Here is a 27,083-nt window from a genome sequence, read left to right on the forward strand (position 1 = left end):
AACTCCCAAGTACAAAAGCCACCGCCATCTAACGTCAAGTAAAGATAGCAATCTAAACTTCTTGATTAACCTTTAATCAAACAATTTACTTTCATATCATAATTAAACCTTTAAATTTATTTTTTTTCTAGCACTGAGGCATCTTTTGAATAGTCAAAAACAGTTATAATTGATAATTCAAGTAGGTAAATGTACAATTTTAAAACAAACCAATACCTTATTAACTTTACCTAAATGGATTGATTAAATTTAGCAATTTAAAGCTATAGTAGGTTTTTTTGGATAATGAATGGTGAAAAATAATGGACTAAATTATCAAAATGACAATCAACCTTTAAGGCCATTCAATATGTGAGTTTAATCCAATATTTTTATGCAATAGACCCTGATAATTTGTCTGAAATTAATCAAAGTCAGCCAGTTGCCACAAAGCAGATGTTGGCGTCTTTAAGCATAAAGATTTGATTACAAGAAACAAAAAACCGTCGATCAATTTTACTTTTAAATGAGGGTGTATACAACTTGAGCTACTAAGTTGATTAAATACAAATGACAAAAAATAAATCCAAATCATAGGTGTTACTCTGAATAATCACAATCATGATGCATTATAATGAAATCCGAGAAACGATGAACCAAAACAACAAAAAAACCTGTAAATTGAAAATTGGGTTCAAGTAAAATGTCAACTGGTTGACCAATAAGCAATATGGTTACCATTGAGATGTAAACATTGGTTAATAACCTTAATTTAGTTGGCACATTACGTTAATCATTTCTTAATTGTCATAAATTCGGTTAATATAATAGTTTATTACCGTCAACATTTAAACTATTATCTTGAAATGAGATGATAATGGAGACAACTGTTTTAAAAGTAAAGCAACCAAGTGGATTCATACAACAAGAGTAACAAAACGATTATATTCAAACTCAATTGCGAATCATGAAAAAGATTCATTTTTTTCATTCCTTTTCAGTTTAATTTTTTTTCCTCTTCTTTCCTTCCTAAATCACCATTAAGCCAACAATAATGACAATAAAGAAATGTGAATCTCTTTGCTCGATAAAATTTGTTGAATGACAAAAGACGATGTTAGATGAATTGAGAGTAATGAGTTGAAAGAAGCTGTTTGTTTGGCTTCAGCCCCATAATACACCTAATTTTATTGCTTCCCTGATTCAACAATGATCATGCCAATCATCTTCTATCATCATGTCTATCATCATCCTCATCTAATCCTCCTTTTCATTTCACTTTATTTTCCCTGAATTCAATGGTTCTCCCTCTGGGTATGTTAATGTTAATGCTTCTTAGTAACTCCTTTGGGTTGAATTTAATTTTTTGTCAAAACAACAGCTTAATCTGGTTCTCAGAGTCTTATTTAAAATTCACTTCAAGACTGATTTAAACAAACCAGAAAGGTTAATCTTGTTGATCATGATTAACGTTTTCCCCATGTAAGCAACATGTATAGCTTTCCAATGGATCATCTTGTATGTTGTTTGGCTTTTATAAATCATTGGTTTTGCCATTATTTAAATTTTATCAAATTGTAGTTAAAATACTTGAAGAGTCCATTGATTGAGGAAAAGATAAAGATTCGTGTTTACTTGAAAAACTTCTGATATCACGGAAAATCTAGAATCTAAAGGTCTCATGATTATTTTACAACTTTACAAGTTAATGTTTACATTGCTGGTTGAAAGTTTATTTTGTGATAGGTGACAATGAAATGCATTCAATTTCATCCCATTTCAGATCGCTATTTTTCAAATGTTCAATTGACTATTCAACGTTTGTTTAAAATTTGAAAAAGATGTTTATTCAAGAAAAAATTTACAAAACAATCAATCATACAAAACGATTCAATTATCGTCGAAAAAAGACGATCATTTTTACATTTCAAAATATCGGATCATTAGATATTTTATCAGATATTCTGGCTTGTTCAGGATGATACTCAGGCCTGAGTACAACTCCATCTACATGAATTGAAGTTAGTTTAGTTGAAGGTGTATTTTTGATTCTTTTGATGAATTTTGTGTAATTTGCTGAATTTTTACTGAATTTTTTGCTAAAATTCATGTGCTTGAAGCTTTGATCATTTATTAGTTCCCCAGCGTATTGGAAGGTTATGCGTATGTTTTCCCGACTCAAGTCGAGTCCATGCTACTTGACTAACCATTACTTCGGCAGGCGCCTTTTCGCGCACTTTGAAGTCTAATCATAATCTACAGGGCTATTAATCCCCATTTACTCTCTGTTTTATCAGATATCTCACGAACCAAACATGCTTGGAAACATATATTTGCACTTTAAGCTTTTGCGAATCGAGCGGCAATCGTTTCCAAGTTTCAATGGCATTTCGGGTCATTCTTTTGTTTGACCTCCAAACGACTTCTGAAGGTCCTTTTGAAGTGTCCAGATTTTTTCAAATTGCAAAATTCTTGAAATAAAAAACAAAAACAAAACAATTTTTCTCTGAGAAGCTACACATCTTTTTTAAATTCCTTTCTTCTATGGGAAGAAGGCCAGGCAGGCTAGGGTTTTTTAACTGTCGTGTGATTTCCAAAATTGCATCTTCCGTGGCTTTCTCTGGGTTGATGGCAAAATCAGGATTAAATTCACAAATTTATACAGAAGATTTAGATTTATTTACCATTTCTTTCTGGCTAACACTTTTGCTTGATTTTAATGTTCAACATCAATCAAATCACTAATTTCAACAGAAATCTCGACAGTCTTTAGCTCGTCTTTAGATTCACAACTTTTACATGTAGACACTACACAATCCATCTAACAAAAAGAGATTGAAATTTTTCACAAAGTGTATTCCGATATTTGCGCAGGTAGGACGACATAATTTATGTCCCTTGCAAATCGCTTGAATGTGTTATATTCCAAAATCCTTGTTAAATTGACCATTTTAGCATTTTTGAATCGGAAAGTATTGTTATTTGTTCCAACGCAATAGAGTTTCTTCCTAAAATCTCCATGTGAAAATTTAATACTTGTTTTTCATAAAGTCTAAATTCCTGAAATGGAGTATCGTTGGGCACATAAGACGTGTGATCTAGAATAAAAACAAAATAACTGTAACTGAACAGTGCGTAAACTCTCATACCGTTTTACAAAACAAAAGCTCGCAATATTTAACAGCAATCGACAATGTTGTTGCTGGTAGACATCTTAATGTCAGTCAAAAGTCAAATAATGGAACGACCCTGGGTGACCTTGAACGTTCGAACTTAAGGTTCTTCAATTTGCGGAAGCTCATGGTTAGAATCTTAAGTCTGTAGCATCAACTTTTCGTGAGTTTTGACTGCAAACAGGAGTAAAATGAAAAAAAAGCATTTGTTATAAATTGGAATGAATTTTAAGCTTCAGTTTTTTCTGTTTTAATCAAATATTCAGCAATATATTAATAATTATGGTCAATTAACAAGATGCAAGATATTTCACTAGTTTCACGGATATCTTTTTTTTTGATAAACGCCATCTACTGTACTTAAGATGCTTAATAATACCACTGGTAATATAGTAGACTTTTACCTCTGCAAATGATATTGGAATAGGAATTTAAATCGGCAATCAATCGAAAAAAACTATCACTGAAAATTTTTAATTAATTGTCTACCTTAAATATAAACCAAAAAATTAACTAAATCATTCAATAATTTATTTTAAATCAGACTTGATCTCTATGATTGATAAATGTAAATGATAAAATTAACTGCCCGGTAAATAGTGAAAATAAGCTATTTTCAGTGACACACAGTTTCATGGTGTCTGTAGGACTGCTTTAGCTGTTAAATTCATCATTTTTTACTCACGATTTTTATTCTATGATGTGTCTATCAATTATCATTTAATCTGTAACAATTTGTTTGAACGGGTGATATGGCTCGACATCGTAACATCCGTGGTCTCAATTACGATGAAGGTATAACTTGTTTTAATTCCTATGCAATCTTTTTTGTTAGATGTCATCATTTTCCCTAAAACAACTGTTTATCAACATGGCGTAGATTTTTGTTTTTGTTTTTTTTTCAGCAGTTTTCTCTAGCGTACTGTTTTCCGAATTTAATGATGTCTCTATCATCCTCTCTATTGTTTTTTGGTTTAATTTAATCAAATTTGCTGTATATTTTTCTTCCAATCCTCAGAATATGACGACGTTTACAATTCCACTTATGGTACTTCAGTAGAAGATGATTACTGCATTTCACCTGGGACTGAAGCTCAGTTCACCTATAACCGAGGTGGAAGTCGTGATGACTCCAGACTGTCCGGCTACCTTCAAAATTGGAATAGAAGTGGAGACATTCAAGAGGAAACCAATGATGAAACTGATTCCCCAGTTGAGCTGGATCGTAGACCATCTGATGGTAGTATCGACAATACAATAAAATTTTTAGACCAAACTGAGCAAGGTTGGTTAAATCTTTCTTTACATTCAAAATTTAATTATAAACTAATATTTAATTCTAATTATTTTTCTTTTTTACTTTGCTATATTTAGTTCAATTGCAGTCATGTGTTTTAGAACTTCAGAACGTGGTTGGTGAAACAGTACCTGAATCAATCCTCAAAGAAAAAGCTCTGAAGCACCGATTCGATGTAGAAAAAGCTCTTGACGAAGTTCTGAATCCGTCTAAATGGAAAATGCAATCAAATGCTCAAACCAAAGTCAAAATTTCTGAACCGAAAAGACCTGAAATTAAGAAAAGACAAGAAGGTAGGTTTGTTAATCTTCAAACTGTCATTTTATTCCTTATAACTAACAACATGCCATCTCTTTGGTTTCTTTTTTTCTTTTGGCTGTTGGGAAGGTAAGAATTGGATACAAAGATCGATAAACTCCTTGAGTCTTTCCTTGGCAAACAACTTAAAATGGAATCATCATCATCCACATCATCTTTCCATAATCATTCAAAAGTCAATTCTCTCTCATCCTCAAAACAGTGTAAAAACTCTATTACCACTTCTCCATCAACTAACCCTACCTCAGCTGATTCTAAAACGTGTATAGCTCCTCCACTTAATTTTAGATTAGACCTTGATGATGGTCATATCAGCCTTACTAGTAAAATCGATAATGTAAGGTTGCCCAATTTTGTTATTACCCTCACTGCCAGATATAAACCGGATCTATCGAGAATTGTTAATCCAAGGATTGGACTCAAGGAGAGATTGGTTGAGTATCACAAACAACAAGCCTTTAAAAGCTTTGACTTTTTAACACCATCACCAGATGATCTAAGACTTAATCGAAGATCTGGATTAACAAGAGGTTGCTTATTTGACCCATTTTGTTGGATAATTTTTTGCTAGTCTCTTTATTCTTATTGCTTAGAACCTTTAATCAATGTTTCTATCTATCAATTACAGAACCTGTTGAACATGTTGGAACGGATGTGCCAGATGAAGTGACAGCAAGACTCGAAAAGAAAGCTGGTAAAGAATCACCGCAGGTTAAAGCTGTCGATAGACTAAGAGAAAGTTTGCATGTGGACAAAAAAGAAAGAAAGAAAAGCCCTGCTGCAGTAGATAGATCATCTCCATCAGGACCACAAGTCATTGGGGCAGCCAAAAATCAAGTCAAGATAATCTCAAAAGAAAGTGTTATCCAAGAGTTTACTAAAGAAAGATTAGGAAAGAAAACTTTAATCAACTTGGTTGTTGTTGGCCATGTTGATGCTGGTAAATCAACTTTAATGGGCCATTTATTGTATAGATTAGGTCAAGTATCGAAGAAAAATATGCATCGATATGAGACAGATTCTAAAAAAATCGGAAAAGCATCTTTTCTTTATGCATGGGTTCTTGATGAAACGGATGAGGAACGAAACCGTGGTATCACCATGGATATAGCTCAATCTTCTTTTGAAACCGCAACGAAATCAGTAAATCTTCTTGATGCTCCTGGTCATCGAGATTTCATTCCTAACATGATTACTGGTGCAGCTCAAGCTGATGCAGCTTTGTTAGTCATTGATGCTACCAACGGTGAATTTGAAGCTGGTTTTGAAGCTGGTGGTCAAACTCGAGAGCATACTTTACTCATTCGATCGTTGGGTGTTTCACAATTAGCTGTGGTAGTTAACAAACTTGATAATGTTAATTGGAGTAAACAGAGATTCGATGAAATCGTTGGAAAGTTAACTCCATTCCTTAAGCAAGCTGGTTATAAAGATCATGATGTCACTTTTGTGCCTTGTAGTGGCTTAACTGGAGAAAATCTGAATGAACGCTCAAAAAATCCCTCACTCACCGCATGGTATTCAGGTTTATCACTTGTCGAAGTAATCGGTGAGACTTTTTTCTTCAAATTTATCGACTATTTAAGATTATTCTGATTTGTAAGAACCAATTATTTTTTTTCTTCAATTTTATTTCTTCAGACGCTTTTAAAGCTCCAGAAAGGCCTGTTTCAAAACCATTCCGTTTAAGTATCGGGGATGTTTTTAAAGGGTTAACTTCTGGTGTGTGTATTTCTGGTCGAATTGAATCAGGCGCTGTGCAGTTAGGTCAAAAGCTCATCGTAATGCCTTCAGGTGAACAAGCAGTCGTCAAAGGTAATAGTGATTTAATTTTTTATTTAATTTAACAATGAGTCTCAGTTATTGATAATTTATTTGATCTTTAATAGCCATTTCCGTGGATGATAATCCTTTAACTCAAGCATTTGCAGGTGATCAAATCGCCTTAACATTAACTGGTTGTGATGTTGCTAATATTGCTACTGGAAATATACTTTGTGATTTAACTGACCCTTCACCAGCTACAACTCGTTTCCTGGCTAAAATTGTTGTATTCAACAATGTTCAAGTTCCATTAACTAAAGTAAGGTTTTGGTTAATTCCTATTTTCCAACAATGAAATAACATTTTATGTCTTTTAGGGAGTTCCTGTTGTATTGCATTGCAAAAATTTACAAGAGCAAGTCACCATCAGAAAACTTGTTTCACAAGTGAATAAAAGTACCGGACAAGTGATGAAAGCAAAGCCTCGATGTTTACCTTCCAATACAAGTGGAATCGTAGAAATTGAATCATCCAGACCCATATCAATCGAACTATACCAGGAATACAAAGATCTCGGACGTATTATGCTTCGGTCTAGAGGGACTACTGTGGCCGCTGGTTTGGTCGTGCAGGTAAATACGTGTTCAATTCAATCCTCATTTCGCAACAACTCATTCATCGATCTTTAGTTAATCTAAATTAACTGAATAAATATTTGATTAGCTTTCATTTTGAGAATGTCAAATATTTAAACAGAATCTGTCTGGGTTTTTGATACATTTAATTTAGTAACGTTTTTCCGATCAAAATTAATCAATGCTTTTTTTCTTGTTTCTCAAACAGATTTTATGAATATCTAATGGTCAATCTTTTAACTGTTTAATATTGTAAATGATTACGGAACAAATAATTTACAATGTAACTTGTTTTTCATTAATGTTTCCCTTACCTGTTCAATTTGTTTTTTTTCCTTCTAAATGAAATATCTTGGTTCAAGATTATTATTAATTACAATTGCATCACTAAACCTATTTGAGCCAATTATTTGATTTCAAACCATCTCTCATCATCAAACGTAATAGCATTAGTTGAGATTGATATTGTTGAAATTAAAATAGGATTATTTTACGGATCAAATCAGATGAGAAAAACTAAACTCAATTTACTTTTGTTTCTGCACTTTTTTGGCTCAATCAGTACATCCATCAACCCTGTGCCAACATCAAACCGATTTTTTATACTTCTTGATAAAAGGCTGTTGAGTTGCCATTGATTAGTTTGGTGATCAAAATCAGCGTAAATTAGTATAGCTAATCAGCAACACTTTCATTTAATCCGTGCAAACAACGTTTGAGAAAAAAGTTGACAATCGACAGTAAATTCCTCAAAACGAACCAAATAAAATGATTTATCTATCATGTAAATCCGGATATCAGCAATCTAACGCGTCTCTTACTTGATTTATATCTGCAATCACATCAAAATCTATCTATATTTAACGGAAAATGTTCATTATTGTAAATCGTACAGAAAAAATTTAATGTAAACTAACTTGATAGCGCATATAAATTTGTAATTCAAGTTTTGTATTGAATAAAATTTATCTTAATTTGCAAGACTAAATGAATTGAATTTATTGAATCGCTCTTAAAAATGATCTGTTAAAAGATAAGTATATCAATAGATGGCGACTTGAGGTGAAAGGTAACGGGAATGAAAAAATAGCGTAAAAATTGGTAACCGGTTTACTTGATTTACACTTGATTTTTACCTTTATCAAGTCAACCAGCAACTTTACCTGGACTTCTCCCTAATCTTCCTCTTCATCATCATTTTCATCTTGTTCTGTACTTCAGTTGAACAAGCAACTAAAGCCAAGTTACCTTTTTTGTTGAATGTGTGCTGTGAAAGTTTATATCTCCGCTTTGGATTAACATTCATTTTTTACTAAAGAGACTTTAACGTTCTGTGATTGTCAACCATTCTAATGGATTATTAATATTGTGAATTAAATTGATTGTCATTTTTCATCATAAAACTCATTGGTAATACGACTGTATTACTGTCAAAATCTTGAAACGAAATGCGCTCTTTATATTTACTTGCCATTACAAGAGTCTTATAATAGCAGTTGATTAACGCTAAACTAATCTGTGTACTTTTTTGACCATTTGTCATCTCTGTCAACTTACCAACAATTAAACCTTCAATTATATAATCTATTGGTCCATCAAAAGTTGATTTAAATCCAAATTACAAGTGATACTCAGTATCAATCGGAAAAAAAGTAGTTGAAGCAAGACATTGTATCATCTTTTGACAAACAAAGCGGACAAACAACTGACAAGATGGAGGCAACCAAACGAAACGGAAGCCCCGGAGGAATCTTATATGATCCAGGAACCCCTGAACACTTTAATTATTATCATTATCAGGCCAATTATTTGCGAAATTCTCGAGCCATCGGTGTTTTATGGGCCGTATTTACCATGTGCTATGCCATTATCAATTTTGTTGTCTTTGTACAGCCTCAATGGCTTGGTGACACCGAAACCAGTAAAGGCACAGGTTACTTTGGATTATGGAAATCTTGTCGTCTCCTTCAAGATGGACAAGATTTAATTTGTGAAGGCAGATTAGATGATATAAGCAGCATACCAACACCAGCTTTCCGAGCTGCAACGGTATTTGTGGGCCTCTCTGTGGTCATCATTACTCTTTGCTTATGTTCATTTGTGCTCTTCTTTTTTCTTCACTCATCAACCGTCTTTCACATTTGTGGCTGGCTTCAAGCCTTCAACTGTAAGTAATCAATAAATAACCCAATCAACCCAAAAATACCCGATTCTATCATAAACACTGATCACCATTATCACCACTTCAAACCTAGTCCATAAACAAGTCAATATTTATCCAATCCTTGATGTTGCACCATTGTTTAACCAGGATTAACCCAATTTTTTGAATTATTTTTAAATCATCTTCAATGTTATTCTCGCTTTTAGACCAATATTTCTCTGTGTGTTCAATCATTTCCCAGCATTTATGAGAATCATGTTAAGTAGCCTCAAGATCGGGTTACCTTTTGTTTATCCATCTATTTATTTATAATACTTTTGCTTTCATTCGTGGTATTACCTGTAATATTATCAGTTAAAATTGAAAGGTTATTTTTAATCGAGAGCTTTTCTAAATGAATGTAAGTCAGGTAAAGATGAAAAAGTTAACATAATTTGATTGTTTGTTTTGCAAGAATCAAAGACTGAATATAATCTGCAACTTTTAATAATAATCACTCTAATCATATGCATAAATACAATTTGCTTGTGTGTATTGTTAGTTATCATTATAATTCCGGATAGCTGCACAATCATGAGTCAAATTATGTTTACCTTATTATAAGTTTATGATTAGTATCAATTGTTGAATAGAGAAAGGTTGAATTACATTAAATCCTTATGGGTCATGGAATCATTTATATATTGCTCATTGTAATAATCTAATTAACTGATAACAATCAACACACAAGAAACTTTAATGTCCATCTTCATCAAAGGCCAACACAATTAACATACAAACACACACAGAAATAAAAGATGAACAATTAACCTTCCAAAAATAGCATTTAAAATTTGATTCTTTACTGAATCTGGTCACAACCAGAAAAAAAAACAAATCAAATCCAAAACAGAAACAATTGACCAGCAAAAAAATGAAACAAACTGATCAATTGTCAATGGTGATGATGATAATTTAGTATGATTGGGTTCTGATCATTTTAAACATTTTTATTTTTAGATTAACGCCAATTAGATTGCAATTGAAATGACACTTAAATCCATTTTTACCAGATTTTATCATCACTTAAAGCCATCAAAAGTGTTTCATCGCCAATTCAAGTGTTGCCCAAAAAACACCAATTTTAGGTGATTTAAGATATTGAATTGTCTAGATGTTGAAGCTGTTGGATTGTAATGCTAAAGAATCGAGTCAAATCATCTGAATAGTGTTTAAATGCTTCAATAATCATGAAGAATGTGTTATTTAAATGAACAATTTCTCGAAACAATCACTTTTCTTTGACCAGTTTTAACCTCAAATATTAGCTGTTAATTTTTAGGCAACAATTTAAACCTTCTATTTGAATAAACTACATTTGAGTGAAAAAAAAATTAATGATAAAGTTACATGTTAAATGGCCTTAAATGGGAATTATCAGGCAAAAATTCACTAAACTCATCTTGAATTAAATTTCAACCTTTAATACACTGACTTGATTCCAGTCACAATAATAATTTATATAAAAGCTCTTCTTTCATTTAACTTAATTTTCTCATCGGAATAATGAATAATAACTTATAATCAATTGATTGATTGAACAATTTAAATTGTTTAATTATAACAAAGTTCAATTTTTACCCTTCAATGAAAAAAAAGTTCAATCTCAACCATCTTCATCTCAAGGTGAACTTATCACCAATATCAGTAAAGTGTGTTTTCTGGTTAAACCTTGTTTATCCAAAAATTTCACAGTTAATCATTATCAAAGTTAATAGCTAATTCATTGATCATTTCAATAACCTTAAGATTGTTAACAATTTAACAATCGATGCCCGAGGAAGAGTAAAGCTTGGAAAAGCTTAACCTTAGATTGTTAGCTTCTAAATCATTTAGGCGTTGGTTTAAATATTGACTTCAATTAAATATTTTAATTACAATTTTAAGATCAAAATATTATCATCAAGAGTATCATAATCATACCGATCATGAAGCAAAATACGCAAAAATCTAATCAACCAGTGTTTGGGTCAATGTAGGAAACGATCCAAATTGACCTCAAGCCTTAATGTTGTTCAATTAATTGCTCTTCATTCCTGAATCATCAGAAAATGGTTAAAAAATTATCTTTAATAATTGAATTTGATGGCAAAACTAGAAAAAACAAAAGGTAAATAAACTTAACCAGAAAAGTGAACTTATTGGTTACCCAAAACTCAACCTAAACCTAAACCTTTTATTTACCTTTTTGTTCAATCAAATTGTATTCAATCAAAATGTAATCATTATATTAATCAATTTAAAAGTTCCGTAAATTGTTCTTTTTGTTTTTTACCCAACATTTTAAATATTAATTCATCATTTGATTGTTTTTGCGTTTTATCGTCCATATCATCTTTAATTATAAATATGATTTCCTTAATTTACGTTTCCTTCACTTTCATTGTTAATCTTTATTTTCCTAATTTTTTCAATTCAATTGAATGGAATCAGATGAAATGATTAATCTTCTGGTCAACCAACTTCAACTAATTGACCTTCCGTAGTTAAAGACAATAAACAAATTGCGATTAATCAAAAAGGTTTACCCATTACAATTTTCATTCTCAATGACAATAAAGACTTTCTTTTAAACTGTATTCAAAGTGATCATCTCAAGTCTAATCATTACGATCATCATTGCAATTAACTTGATGATGATGATATTCAAAGAAGCCACAAAAGCCTTTTCTTTATTACAATTATACCTTCACAATCAAAAAGACGGAAAGTAAACAATTAATCAAACAAAAGTAAAGAGTAAAAAAGGTTTAACCATTTTTCAATGAACAACAATATTTTCCCTTTAAAATAGCCATCATTTGAAGGCACAATTTAGCCCATCTCACACCCTAAACACATTGACCTTTCACTATCAGGAATCAAAAATCAATTGAAATGGACCAACAATTAACCGTTAATCTTTCAAATCATTAACCAATAAACATTGCAACATTTTCACCCTTAACTTATTAACTATTCAATGTTTTTCAATGTTTCATTGTTTAACCTTTTTTCAAGCTCATTTACCTTCACCAAATTATCAACACCAGCTAAATGGTTAAACATTTAATTGTATTTAAATGGTCTTTCTAATTGTTGTAATGTTGCTAATAATGATGATCAAATTGACCCCTATTTGTTTGACCATTATACTTGAATATCGTGATTAACTAATCCTTGTTGATTAACCCAGAGTTTAGAGTTTCATTTACAAGGTTTAGGTGAAAGTTTATTGTAAAAATTGGACAAATCATGAACTTTTAACTTGAAAAATGAAACACAAAAAATATCTTTTGTCAATTTTGGGTTTTATTGTGAAAATGATATCAGAACTTTTCTCAGTGAAAATGGTTAAACCTGAGCCTGATGGTGATGAAAACTTTAATAATAACAACAATGAAAAGTCAAACTTGAACATTGAATACTTTGTTTCTCATTCATGTGTTCACATTAATATTACCATGAAAAGTAAAACTTTCATCTTCAACTTTTCTCAAGGAAAAAATGACTTTTTCTTGTTTTGTATTGTTGTGCTTTCATCAGTGAAACTCAATTGGAAACGATCTCAATGATAAATAATGAAATGCTTTGATTATTGTCAATATTTTTCACCATTTTTCGCTTTTATTTTAGTTTTTGTTTCATCTTTTTTCTTCTTCTTCGGTTTTTTTGTTGTCCATTTTACATTCATTTTAGGTGAGGTCAACCAATTTTAACTTGTTTACTGTTTTATTTTCACTCCAACTGGCAACTCTGATTTATCTTGACTCGCCATTAATCACAATTATAATAACAATTGCTGTGATTGCTGAGCCTTTCACTCAATTGTAACACACAATTTAATGACCACAATGGTGACACTTAAAAGTCGTCATTTTTATCCGTTACAATTAAAAGTAACTTTCATCTTGTACAATTATCTTATTAAATTTTATTAAAAGTACGTGATAAGAAATTGAATGTTCAACTAATTATGACCATTCAAGTAAATGTTTGATCATTGTTTGATATTTTGTACCTTTAGACATAGCATTAATTCATTGCTCGATTCGTATTTTAATGTCTTTTTGAACATCAAAAGCAAATATTAGACAAATTAAAGGTAAAGTGTCAATTTAGTCAATAAAAGGTCAAGTTCAAGACCAAATTTTCGATTCATATTCATTCTCTTTTTGTTCAACTCGATAGCTTCAATTTTGATACAAAAAATTGTCTTAATCAGTCGACTTCAGCATAATACATTCGATTAAAACTTAGTTTTCAAAGAGCGATTGAAATTCATTCAAATATCTATTGATCACAAAACAGTTTGGAGATCAGTTTATGCGAATCGAGTTGGCAGATGTTTGAAAAGAAACAAAAGTGTCGAATCTCGTAGCGAAATCGAAATCACAATTACGATTTAATTAGCTAAATCGATCAGTAAAAGTAAATTTAATAAACGTTCATCTCAACTTTATTTCATTTCATCAAATTTCTTGTATTTTGGTTGAAAACTCATATAAATCTAGAATAGCTTTTTGACTAGGAAGTTGACTGATCCTGATAAACATTTTTTCATGAAATGTCAAACTGAAGCAGACTGACCTGACTAAAGGTTATATTGATCAAAGTGATAAAATTTGACTGACAATCCTGTTGAAACTTGAATCAAGTTCACTTAAGGTTTGGTGACTTTTTTCGTCATTGACACTCACAAGACCTTAGGATCGTCATTAGTGGCTTCTGTGATTGAAGACTTCAATATTTTTGCAGGTTTTCCTCTTTTACTGACATTTCAACTCTATTCAAAGCTATAACCTGGTTATTTTGCAAGAAAGTGGTGAACATTAAAAGATGGCCAAAGTTGATTTGATCTCTATTTTAGCATCAAAAGCAATCATGTAACATTAATTGAAAAATGATAAAGAATAAAATTGAATCTCGGCGATTTTGATTGAAACAATTGATCAGGAAAGTGCAAGTTTAAAAAGATTGGCAAAAAACTGTTTCACATTTGATTCAACTTGCGTTCAATTTTGTTCAACTCCAATTCTGATCAAGTTTCATTGATTTGATTTAAACCAAATCAACTTTCATTCCGAATCCAGATGATACTCAATCCACCTTTCAACTCTAATTGAACTCTAATTGTCACCCAAAGCAATTGTTAATAAAAAAGCGAAGTTTCATTTGTTTTCATCATACATTGGAAACTTTTTATTTCTTTGACTAAAGTTGTTTTGAGATCATTTTTTCAACATTAACATTAAGTTACCAAAAAAGATGTTCATCTTCATCATAATCATCCTCATCGTCAACATCATAGATGTACATTGGCCAGAAGGCATCGATTCCACTTCCAAAAAGATGCCAAAACTTCCACTGACCCATTGGTTCCACAAAATCTAACCACAAAAGTGTCCTTAAATCATCAATGGAGGTTCGTTGATGGCGTCTAAAGTAATGATACCTTTTAGGTCGCCTCAACTTGCGTCCTCTCTTCCAATATCGCCAGTAAATTGGCATATATTTGGTTCGAATCAATCTTCTCAGAGAATCGTAATCTTTGGTTGGATAACTTTTCCAGTTGCTCTTGATCTTTTTGATTGGAACTGGTCGTCCCGAGTAGACTCCGATCGGCCTTTTATCGATTGGTGAAGTTTCCAATCGATAAATATCACTTACAGGTCGTGACCATTTCTTGGCAGCATCAAGTCCATTTCGATTTCGCTTCTTCCCTTTCTTGTAACGATAAGTGGAACTCCAATCATTCCAGTTTGAATCTTTGACCAACTTCCAAGGATCTTTAACCTTCCAGCTTTTATCATATTTTGGTGACTTAGTGGTCTTGCTCCTTGACCAATCAGGTTTCCATTGACGGTCATCATATCGATTCTTAACTACAATTGGATTCAATTTAAAGTCATCTTTAAAGGACAATGACGATGATGATACTAATTGTTTTGCTGGAGTTTGCATAACCTTTGGAAATGATGTTAATCGTTCACTCTTCAAGTTTCCATTAAACTGATCACCGGCCGACTGTTTATCATAATTAAAGGTTTTAAACAGTTTACTGTCAATTGACTGTAAATCACTTTTATTTAAAGTTGAATTATCCTTTAATGTAACTTCAACTAAATCCGAAGCAACAGATTGAACAAACAAATGATAAACTAGACTGTAAACGATTGGAATCACAAGTAAATTGATTAGCAAATTGTTGGTAAACATTTCGCTTCCCAAGTCGACTCAATATTGTCACCTAAACCAAGCCAAATCAACTATTTATACAAATTGACTTTTCGTTAACCAAAGATGATCTTTGCAATCAAATTTAGGTTCAATTGGTTCGCTTAACCAATAAGATTGTCACCTTTGTACAGTCAAACGCCTTGACCAACAATGAACAAAACATGAGAAAAGACAAAAGAAGAAACATTTTCCAATAAGAGTTGAACAATAAAATGAACAGAAGTCTCAAGTTTAAGGTTGAATGGCGATCTTAAAGTGACTCTATTCAGATTATCAGTTACCTTCCCTTGAGCATTTCCGTTGACTCTATGTCAAGGTAGAGTTAATGGCTTTTAATTACAAATGAAAATCTTTAAATTATGATAAATGCTTGTGATCATCTCAAGTAATGACAATGATGAAAACACTGGGATTAAGTTGAGCAGAAAACGCGTCTTAATCCTCATAATTAGGTGACCTTGTTTCATCTTGTTTATCATCATGAACGTGATGATGATTCCTTCACCAACCATTCCTTACCTTGATTACCTTTTCCTCAACTAAACTTGAATGTTGTTGTTTTTAGCTTTGACCATTTAAATAAACTAATCAAGCTGAATAAAGCTGTAAGTAAACATTAACTGATGATGTTATTAATGAGAATGATGATGATTATGATTATAATGATGATGCTCTTGGAATCCGGGTTTGACAAAACACGATTTCCTATTCAGTTTCAAGGCGAAAAAACCTTAATAAAATTATTACAATTAACTTGATTCCATCACCAACCTTTCCATCTTTTCCAACACAAATTAATTAATCTATTGATTTCAATCTAGCGATTGACCAGAGTTGCCTTTTGATTGGACTTTTGGGCCACAAATTTGGGTCAATCTTTCCTTCTTCCATAATGATCTTGAATATAACAATGAACTTTTTCCTTGCCTTACAACAATTTTCTCAGTTGAACTCATTTTTTGATTGTCAGCGAGTTTTAATTTAGTTTTACTTTTGTTTATTATTACAGTCGATTCAATCATTTGGGTTACAATTGTAAGAAATGATAATAACAATGTTAATGAAGATGATCACATCAATTGAACTGCAGAAAATAATTGAATCCCTTTTTTTGCTCTTTATTTTCATTTTTCATTGAATGTGCATTATGATGGCTTCAAATAGATTGAACTTGGGAATCTTCAGTTACTCATCTTGATTGGCACAAGAACCTTTCATGATGAATGTTGAAGTTGACAGATTTGGTAACGAGCACCGCTGCGAGGTACATTGATAGATACCTTAAAATGGATTACATTGAATTTTTGAAGCAAAAGTTTACCTTAACTAGCAACAGTTTAACAGAACCGTTTATTTGGCCAAACAAAATATTCCCGCAGTTTAATTGAACACCAAAACTGGTGATATAAAATATTCACGAATCGTATTTGAAGAGTTACCCTGAAATGGTTTCTTTTTCACTTCTCATTCTTGCATGTTGACTGAACAAATTTTCAGTAAAAAAATGATCACTTTCATGCTGAGCTAATCTCCGTAACCAAGTAGTTAAATGAAGCCAATATTTAAAATATTGCGTTGCTTCACTTAATCATGTTATAAAAGGCAAAACATGGAAACAAGAAGCTAACCAAATGGTACAGAAAAAGGATAAAAATATTGAATAAAATCATCTTTTTTGGGTTCCTTTTTTTACCTTTCTGTGTTTCCATTTCATTTTTTGTTGCACTTTCAAGATTAATCTCATTTTAAATCAACTTCACTTGATTTACTTTCTCATCTTAATAGCTATTTACTGATTCCAAAATGGTTTACATCACGTAATAACATTTATGTTTAAACTAATTAATTGTAAATCATTTAACTCTTACCACCAGCTCAAGACAGTTTAATCCAAATTGGTTCAATCAGAGAGACAACAATATCGAGAATAACTTTTCACATTTACATTTCGCTTTACAATTTAACTCGCAATTTAGTTTAATGTCTTTTAACCAGTTAAATTGTGGCCAGAAAAAGGCTTCTTAATCCCAGCAATTTTGCACCAATCAAACTAACTGTCAATGTGTTTATTAACATGCAAAGTTAATTGTTACGGAAGGAGAAAGCCTTTTTTTCCCTTTCAATATCAACTATAATTGATCACTTTGCGTTCAAATCGTTTAATCAAACATTTCTGAATATCATGAGTTAAACTTGAAACAATCTTTTTGTATATTAATTCAGTTCTAAAGCGTCTTTTAAACATTCAATTCCCACCCAATAAAGGCTTTGTTGCAAGTCGATTAAATCAACCTTAACCTCGATTACAATCAAATGTAATGGTATTAATCATATATTATTGGTCCAAAGATCATGTCAGATCAACAATTCAATTTTGGTGTAAAAACAAAGTTAACCAAATTCACCAATTCGCTCATTTATCAACATTAAATTGCAACCTTTTCCTTATTTAACATCACTTAACCATTATAATTAACCATTGTTTGTGGTTAGTAAATTGTTTAGGAATAATAAAGAGAAATTGAAAAATCTATTTGACAATCAAATAACAGTTTAATGGTAATGAAATGAAAAGCAACAAACTTTGCTTTCAAACTTGACCATAAATCAAAAGCTTTGACTTCAATGATTTAAAGCTTCTAATTGAGATGATTAATTAAAAGTGACAATCAAAGTGACCACAAGAATTAATAGAAGCTTGATTAGCAAACTGATTTACCGTTTGTGATTAACTGTTTTCAATATTTTACTTTAAGCTTCACTTTGAAACACTTTTACCTCAATCATCTTAACTGCTAATTAATTTAATGTGACATTTAAACAACCAGTTTTGGGTTCATTCAATCATTTGTTACCATTAAGACTCATCTTATTGTTAAATCATTTCAATGGTTCCATCAATCAGAGTTAACAGTTAATCAAATTGGATCCTATTAAGGGTTATTGATTGTCTGATTAGATCTACTAAATGGTGTTAATATGTGTATGTTTTCAAGCTATTTAAGGTGTAAAAAGTAGCAATTAAATTGTTTCCAATTAAAGGCTATTTTTACCATCAATATTTAGTTTCCATCGTTAACTGTCAATTGTTTATTGCTTTTCAATTGAATTTGATTGCAATTTGTATTTCTTTGTTTTCTGTTTACAATTAGTATTGAACAATAAACGTTTGTTAAACATCATATTCACTTTGAATTAACATTTTATTGATCCTTACAATTGATTTTACCAGGTTAATTGCTTTTAATTGACTTCTTCCCGTTTAGTATTCATTGATTGATCTTGTAATTTGCCAGTTTACAGATTGATTCAGTTGTGGAGAGAAGAGGGAAAATTATAATCAAACTAATCAATTGTTCACCTGGAAAAACATGATTTAACACTTTTAACGTATCATTAAATTCACTCAATAATCAATAAAAGTTTAATAATCAATTAAGCTAAATCGCTTTCGTTCGTTTCTTCTCATTTCGCATTTCAAGCACAAAACTCATCATTATTCATTATTGCTCATTAATATTTACCTCTAATTATAATATCATTATTGTACTTTACAGCCAAAATTGATTTTTTATTCTTAATTTAACAAACATTTTGCAAATCAATTCAAACAGATTGGTAACAGAAGTGATTTGTTCTTTACATGTAATTCAATTGCTATTCAATTCTATTGATCAATCAAGTAATCAATTGCTATTTAAACCTTACTTTGCATGAATAGCAAAAGAAATTAACATTAATCATTGGGATTAACAGAACCATTCCCAATATTGGATGCGATTAAGATCAAATCAACTTAGTCTAGCATTTGGATCAATTCGAGTCTCAAACTATCAGTAGTTGCTGAACTTTTCAGACAAACTCGTCAAGGAAAGTCTCGAATCACTCGAAATGCTTCAAGTTATACTTTTATTCATTTTAATGATCAATGTCGATGAATATTTCGTTTACGAAGACAGTTGCTGTGGCAAGCTCAAGCTTTTCAATATTAACATCAATCCCTTTACATTTAGCAGTTATAATGCAAAATGAGTTGATTATGCATTTTAAATGCTCGTAAACCTGTGAATTGAACTTGGATTTGTCTTGAAAAGGTTTCCCAAAACGCGTTTTTCTTTCGATCGAAGTAGTAAAGTATTCCTCCTTTGAAGTGTTGAGATCGTGAAGAAGGAAAAGTCCATTTCGGCTGATATTTTCTCCATTTTTGCATTATTTTACCAAATTATTGATGAAATTATTGTTTAGTCCATTCTTTGAGCCTAAACCTTGCATCGTCAGGTCATAAGACTTAATGTTTCATTAAACAGAGTAAATTGTTGCTCATTTGTTTCTTCAATGTTGATACACTTTTCCTTGTTAACTCAACAATGCTAACGATGGCTAATGGTCAGTCTCACACAATTGAACAAGGTAAAGGAAACCAACAGTGAAAGTGCGAGTGGGAAAGCGAGTGTTTTTACTATTGTTTATAATGGAATAGAGAAAAAAGGTTGAAAAAAGAAATGAATTGAAAAATGTGATTATGATGTTGATCATCATTTGGACTTAACAAGGAATGTAAGTTAATTTGATTTAACAACATTTCGTGGGTGACCATTAAACATCATCTTTTTCATTATCATGATTATACAACGAACCATCAAACAATTCAAGGTTGACTCCAAGAATTAAACCTTTTTTTCATTTTGTCAAGCAAATTCATCTGAACGTGACAGCAACATTGTATTGTTATTGTCACAATGTTGCCTTTCCTCAACTTGATTTGTCCAATTTTGCGTTTAATTAAAAGCCAACAGTAATTATCATAATCTAGTCATAATCAGATAACAAAATTTTAATTAAAACCAAATTGTAACATGAAAATTAACGTAGATTCATTGTTATCGACCAACACAGTAGCTTCAATTGTTTGACAAAAAAACGACAAAAAAGTCAAGTTATTTATGAATTTTCTGGTCAACAATACAATAAAAAAGGTCACAATTTAATAAACTTTCAACACGATATCTCGTCATTTAAAATGAACCTTTTAATTGTTTTTAATACAAATTAATCATTTTAATTAAACACTTAATCAACTCGTAATGTTAAAAGGTTTAAAACGTTTCGATCAAAAGATTGATCAAAGACTTGGGATTATGAATGATTAGACGCTAATTCAATACGATTTGTGTTCATTGTCGTTTTGATCAATCATTTTGGCTCAATTCAAGTTCATGAACAAGACTTCAATTAGGTTAAATTGTGCGAATTTAAATTGTAAATTGAAGATTCTCAATGAGTCTCAATCATTTTCAACTTGTTGCCAACAGAAGCTGATATTTCCCTTTAGTTCAATTATCATCAGAAATTATATTAAATATTAAATCTAAATACGTTTAAAGGTTAATTACTGTTCAAGTTGTTCAATTAAGCCTACACTTGACAATTTAAAGGTGAATCTCATCAAAAAAATGAAACATATTTTTCCTTCAAATTTAATAATGTTGAGCTGCTTTTGATACCAAATTAAGTGTTTTGTTATTAAAGGATAAATGTGGGTTTTCATCATTACCAATTGAATATTATTACCAGATAATTTGATCATATTTAAGATGAGATCAATTGTTCAGGTCAATTGTTCACCTTCACTTTGAATTACGATACAATTTTCATTGAAAATTAATACGTTTCAACTTACAGTTGTTTTTACGCTCAAATAACAATCGAATCGTGATTATCATGAAACAACTTTAACTAATTTAGTTTCTTAATTAATCTCAGCAATTGACATTGAAAAAAACACACTTTTGACAAGCTTTTATAGCAATAATGATATATTTGAGCAAACAATCAGAATCAACTGTAATCATTGAAATGTTTAAGATGCTTTTTTCATCCTTTTTACATTTAATTATATCATTTCAATTGATCGTTTTTCCGACAATTAAAGAGGCAAGGAAAAGTAAAATTGAATGAATCAAAATAACTGATAATCTCAGTTAACCACGTTTTGCATTGATGAACAGATTTCATGTTTAAATATAAATATGATTGGAATGAAATTGCAGGTGATTTCAATCAGCCATTCAATCCTTTAGCCCTTTCCATTGTTGACTGATTTTTGGTGCAAAAAACGGGATTTTTTTGTCAATTTCATCTCAATTATCAAGTAAAAGGAATTGAAAATTGATCAATTTTGTTTTTATGGAGAGATTATGTAAAGTGTTCAATTAATGGTGATCAGAGTTTGTGTTTAATCATTTTTTATCCTAAAACAGATTTTCGATTATTCTAATTTCTCTAAATTGTTGTCATTTATAGCGATGTGTATGCTTGCTGGAGTCTTGATATTCCCAGCTGGTTGGGATGCTCCGATAATTAAAGAGGTTTGTGGTCGAGCTGCTGATAATTATGTCGCTGGTCAGTGCGGCATTCGCTGGGCTTATATTCTGGCCATGATTGGTGTCGTTGATTGCGCTGTCCTCTCGATATTGGCCTTCATTTTGGGCACTCGATATGTTAAGATGCTTCCAGATCAATATCTAAACACTTCTGGTTCGGTTTACAAAGGTAATTAATCATTGAGCTAATCACAAGAAACATGTCACTCCAACCTTTTCGACTTCAATATTGTCAGGATTTTTTTTCCTCAAAAAAATCTGGTTTTCGATGCTTTTTTGCTTTAATCAAAGCTGGTGTTAATTTTAGAGGAACAATCAATTGACAATTAATCAAATAAGACATTTCTACATGTTGATGTTCACCTTTTGATTTGCACTTTGATTCAAGACTTGGAATGGAAAGTGATTTTAGAAATTTCATTTTCTATTTTCATTTATTGATTGTTGGGTGACACAAGATGAGCACACTTACAATCGTCTCAAGTCAGCTAAAAGTGTCACAAAAGTCAATTGTGACAACGAGCAATTGTAAGACTTAATAATGTATAATAGCGTTGGAGAAATGAAAACTTAACTAAAAAATCATCTTCCATTGAGGAGTTTCTTCAGGCTATTGTTGATGTTTCTTATTTAATTGTAATCAAAACTAATCATCTGATAATGATTCAAATTATTCACATTAACCTGACAATATGATTACATTAAAACAAATTGGATAATTATTGTCAGCTTGAACCAAATATTGTTGCAACTTGAAATAATATCAAATCCTGGTTCATTCAATAACAACCAAAATATAATAACTGGTTGGACTTTTCACAATTATTGTCTCACTTTGGGTTAATCAATAGCAACCAGTTGCTCAGCACCAAACCCAATTGAAGATCAACCGGAATCTCGATTGATTAGTTACTGTTATTTGGTTATACCTTTTAATCATGATTTATGTTAACCTGATTATTTTTGAATGCAAAAAAGTGTAAACCCAAAAAACCAGGAGATTAAAAATGATTAAACTAATGGTGTTGATGGATAAAATTGAAAGTTAATCAAGTTCACCAAAACTGACTAATCAAACCTATTTTCTTGGGTTTGTTGGTTTCTTTCTGAATAACTTTCATTTGTTATTGTTATCATAGCTCAGCCCATGAACAAATCGAGTCTCATAATTGATAATTTAATCTCACGTTGTTTCTCACTCTTAATTTATTATAATTCATTTCATTATTATTGCAGTTTAACAATCAAGTGAATCAATCAGAAAAAAATTATTTTGTTGCAAAAAAAATACGATATATAAATGAGGCAAAAAATTTCAGGTCATCTTGAAGGAAAATCAACTTTATCTGATTAATCCGTCAGAAGAGGTTAAAAGAATCTTGTTCCGTTCATTGAGTGAACAATTTAGTGTCTTGAAAATCTCATTTAATCTGATTAATATTGTTTAATAAAAGGTTAAAACAGTTTGTTAAACAGTTTATTTCTAACCTTATCAATCAAACAATTAACTGTTGGTAGTCAAAGAGTCTTGCTAGCTTAGATCAATATTTCAGCAAACCTTTGGTAAGGAAATTTTCATTTCAATTTGCTTTACCAGTTTAGGCCTTTAATTGTCCAACAAAATGCTTGAATCACAACCTAAATTGGAGTCAATTGTTGTTGAATCTGTGTAAACAGAATGTTGGAAATTATCAAATCGATTCCCAAAAATGTATTCATTTTACCCAAAAGAAGAAGAAACCAGTTTTGATCTGAACTCATCTGAATATTGAACCTGATGAAGATGAGTAGATAATGATGTAATATAAAACCTCACACCCACAAGATTATCAGTTGAATGGTGAGTTTGCTGACAAAAGAAACTTGAAATGTAAGCCTTTTGTAATCAATTGAATTTCATTTGTAAATCCATATCAGGACACTGAGTAACTCTCATCATGTTGATGATGATACTCATCGGGAAGACAATTGACTTTAGCTTGAATTTCAAACAAATAAACAAACAAACAGACAAACAAACAAACCATAAAATGGTCAAGAGGTTTACCTAAAGTAGATGAAGATGAACAAAAAAAGGAAGACAAGACAATAGCTTCAACAATCATCCATTTGATTCCTTGAATGGTGAATGATCAGCTTCATTAAATGTATATCAACATGATTAAGTTCCCAGAAGACAAACATTGAATATATTTTTTTTGTCCACACAAAAAAAGCTTGACAAATAAAGCTTTAAGGTGTAAAGTCAAGGGAAAAGGATGAAGAAGATTGGAAATGAAGATTCATCGAATCCTGGTTCACTTCCGATTCCGCCTTAAATATTGAAACAACCCTGCTGAGATTGTTAAATAATAGTTAAATTGTTTCAACAAATGTAAGACACAAGAAACGTTCAACACAAAACCGCAGTTTGATTTATGTATCACGAGTTATCAGTATCAATATTGAATTCAGGAAAAGGATTCTGCCTGATTCAGGGTGGAGGTGGATGCTGAAATAGATGATCAAAGGATGAATAGGAAATGCTTTGATTGGGTTGAAAACAAAGTAAATCATTTTTTTCTGGTTCCAATCTGTTTGACTTCAGAGGTTATGTTTGACTTGCATTTGTAAAGCTCTGGTTTTGTTTTTACCTTGATTTTCATGACGGCCATAATTACATATCTGATTGATTGTGATGGTCACTGAATTAATCTAAATTATGGTAAATCATTTACCCTGTATGTTGTCCAATTGTTGATTGTTTGATGAACGTGAGGCTACCAAATTGGTTGGTCGTGATAAATATAACATTGGAAAAGAGTTGATTTTTTACAAATCACTCATTACTTCTTCTTCCTTACATTTACTTTTTAAACAGTTAACCGAATGTTTAATTTATTAATAATCATTATTACGTACTATTAATACAACAAAGTTGATTAAATTTTACATATTTAACTGTTTAATCACGAGTAACTTTTAATCAGGTCAACAGTGTTTTACCGTTTACAATTCATTCAAATACAGTAACATCTTTATCGATACCAGAAAAATAATTGTTTTGTATACAATGTTATTGATGATCAATTTTAATTGTTGCCTATTTTTTACTGTTGTGATCAATTTGATTCAACACGAAGTTTCAGCCTTTTACTTTTTAAATTTGAAGGAAACAATCAACTGCTAAAACAAAAGGCTAACCTTTTATTAGTGTTAATTAATCACAAAAGGAAGGTTAGATTAATTTAATTTAATTTAAAAATTGCGGTCAATATTTTTTGTGGCTCCATCTTGCTTAATTTCCAACTAATTGTTTCTATTGTTTTTCATTGGAAAGGATATTTTTTGTCTTATTTTGGGTCATGTTTAATTTTAATTTGTTCAAAAATTTAGTTTACACCAATTTCAACTGAGTTTTTACTTCTTAATTTATCATTTATTTTATGGTATAAGATGAATTCATATTGAAACATGATGTCAGGATTGTGAAGTGAAAACTGTCATCCTAAGATGAACTCGTGCAAAAGATACAATCTTTATCCATACAATCAAAGGTAATGTGAATCCAATCTGGTTTAGTTCAAATTTGAATCTTTTCAGATAATTTCTGTTACGATGAAATATCGCTCTTTTCATGTTTTTGACACTCGTTCAAATTGTTCAAATCGTTTTTTAAGTTGCCACAGATTGTTGAAATGACTGATTAATACAGTTATTTCTGCTCCTAGAGCTGATTATATTGACACCATTATTTTAGATGTTGACATTGAATATCTTTAAATTGTGACTTTTTAATTAAAGGGTGTCTATTTTAAAATCCGTTGAAGCACAAAACACAAATGAACACAATTGGTCATCCACTGAATACAAGTAAACCAATGAAGAGTAAATTAGATAAGAAATTAATTTAACACCATCTATGAATTTATTTAGTGACCAAAACACCTAACATTGCCTGTTTCCTGCTTTGGTCACTAAATAAATTCATAGATGGTGTTAAATTAATTTCTTATCTAATTTACTCTTCATTGGTTTACTTGTATTCAGTGGATGACCAATTGTGTTCATTTGTGTTTTGTGCTTCAACGGATTTTAAAATAGACACCCTTTACAATCATTTGATTTCTCTCACAATACGACTAATATTTTGTTTTCCCTCTTGATTCTTGTTCTCAGGTGAAGTCAATAATGGTTTTATCGCTGACAATGGAAGCAGAAAATCAATGAACCTTCAACCCGTCATGCTGATGCCCAATAACATGCCAATTCCGGATCCGGAAAGGTATTCTGAGTATTCAACCAAAACAGGTCGATCCCATAAATCAATGCAACAGCTGACAATGCCTTCACCAACATCATTTCATCCGGCAGCTTTCTCTGTTAACAATTTTCAATTATAATTCCATCATCTCATTCATTAACCCCGTTAATCACCATAATCATCTTCTCAAATACTCATCTTTCATCATAAAAACAACAACAATCATCAATCCATTTCTCAACATGTTTTAGTTTCTGTTGTTATTCAATTTATTTCACCATCATCAAAATTCTTGATTATTCTCATCAAAAATAATATATCATCTTCACCAACATCATCAAAAACAACAACATTTTTTGTCTACACTTGCTAATCAATTTGCTCATCAAATCGCGGCCATGTTTAACCTTCATCAAACTAATCATCAATCTCACCATCAATTGGTTAATCATCATAATTATCATAATCAACTTTAATCCAAGCATCTTTGGACACCAGCAAAAACCTTAGATTTTTCACATTTCTCTATTTTTCTACTCGTAACCTATTGATTGAGAGACTAAATTGTATCAAAGATATATAATTAATTTACTCAGATGTACCTTTGAACAATTCACTAATTGTTCAAATTTCCCTTTACCTTCAATTGTATCACTCATTAAATGCCAAGTGCCTTTTGTCCAAACTTTATGGTCATCCTTTTTAAGCTCAAAGGGTCAATTTGATGACATTTGATTTATCGTTTGTTTTGATCACAAAACCCTAAAACAAAATCTTAAAAGCAACATAATGATTAAAAGATTGACTTGATAATAGCTGGAAAACCTCTTAAAAAAGCTTTACTTAATCAACATCAATCCTTATTAAGC

The 27,083-nt window shown here is 31.1% G+C and overlaps 2 protein-coding genes across 3 annotated transcripts; both read left to right on the forward strand.

Annotated features, from left to right (window-relative positions):
* The first annotated feature begins 3,786 nt into the window (after positions 1 to 3,786).
* On the forward strand, positions 3,787 to 7,558 carry HBS1 (translation elongation factor EF-1alpha (GTPase) HBS1). Of its 2 annotated transcripts, XM_015935039.3 has the most exons (9): positions 3,787 to 3,947; positions 4,171 to 4,437; positions 4,527 to 4,742; positions 4,842 to 5,297; positions 5,396 to 6,316; positions 6,409 to 6,582; positions 6,657 to 6,850; positions 6,909 to 7,163; positions 7,375 to 7,558. In XM_015935039.3, exons 1-9 carry the CDS (start codon positions 3,905 to 3,907, stop codon positions 7,381 to 7,383), a joined length of 2,535 nt encoding a protein of 844 aa, XP_015790525.2. In that variant the 5' UTR covers positions 3,787 to 3,904; the 3' UTR covers positions 7,384 to 7,558. The 2 variants fall into 2 exon arrangements, with proteins under 2 accessions (XP_015790525.2, XP_015790526.2); XM_015935040.3 differs by lacking the exon at positions 4,842 to 5,297.
* A 739-nt stretch (positions 7,559 to 8,297) lies between these two features.
* Positions 8,298 to 26,899, forward strand: Tmhs (Tetraspan membrane protein in hair cell stereocilia). The gene is made up of 3 exons (XM_089266663.1): positions 8,298 to 9,333; positions 21,892 to 22,140; positions 26,130 to 26,899. Exons 1-3 carry the CDS (start codon positions 8,880 to 8,882, stop codon positions 26,351 to 26,353), a joined length of 927 nt encoding a protein of 308 aa, XP_089122789.1. The 5' UTR covers positions 8,298 to 8,879; the 3' UTR covers positions 26,354 to 26,899.
* Positions 26,900 to 27,083: the final 184 nt, after the last annotated feature.

This window comes from Tetranychus urticae, chromosome 1 (assembly GCF_039701765.1).
Source record: "Tetranychus urticae isolate SD_2017Ah chromosome 1, NJAU_TeUrti_SD_1.0, whole genome shotgun sequence".
Taxonomy (NCBI): Eukaryota; Metazoa; Arthropoda; class Arachnida; order Trombidiformes; family Tetranychidae; genus Tetranychus; species Tetranychus urticae.

Excerpts from the sequence above, each read along its gene's own strand:
- Tmhs (XM_089266663.1), top strand. The coding sequence starts at position 8,880 with ATGGAGGCAACCAAACGAAACGGAAGCCCCGGAGGAATCTTATATGAT. Across the intron at positions 9,334-21,891 it reads CTGGCTTCAAGCCTTCAACT|CGATGTGTATGCTTGCTGGA; the intron begins GTAAGTAATCAA and ends TGTCATTTATAG. Across the intron at positions 22,141-26,129 it reads TTCTGGTTCGGTTTACAAAG|GTGAAGTCAATAATGGTTTT; the intron begins GTAATTAATCAT and ends TCTTGTTCTCAG.
- HBS1 (XM_015935039.3), top strand. The coding sequence starts at position 3,905 with ATGGCTCGACATCGTAACATCCGTGGTCTCAATTACGATGAAG. Across the intron at positions 3,948-4,170 it reads TGGTCTCAATTACGATGAAG|AATATGACGACGTTTACAAT; the intron begins GTATAACTTGTT and ends TCCAATCCTCAG. Across the intron at positions 6,583-6,656 it reads TGAACAAGCAGTCGTCAAAG|CCATTTCCGTGGATGATAAT; the intron begins GTAATAGTGATT and ends GATCTTTAATAG.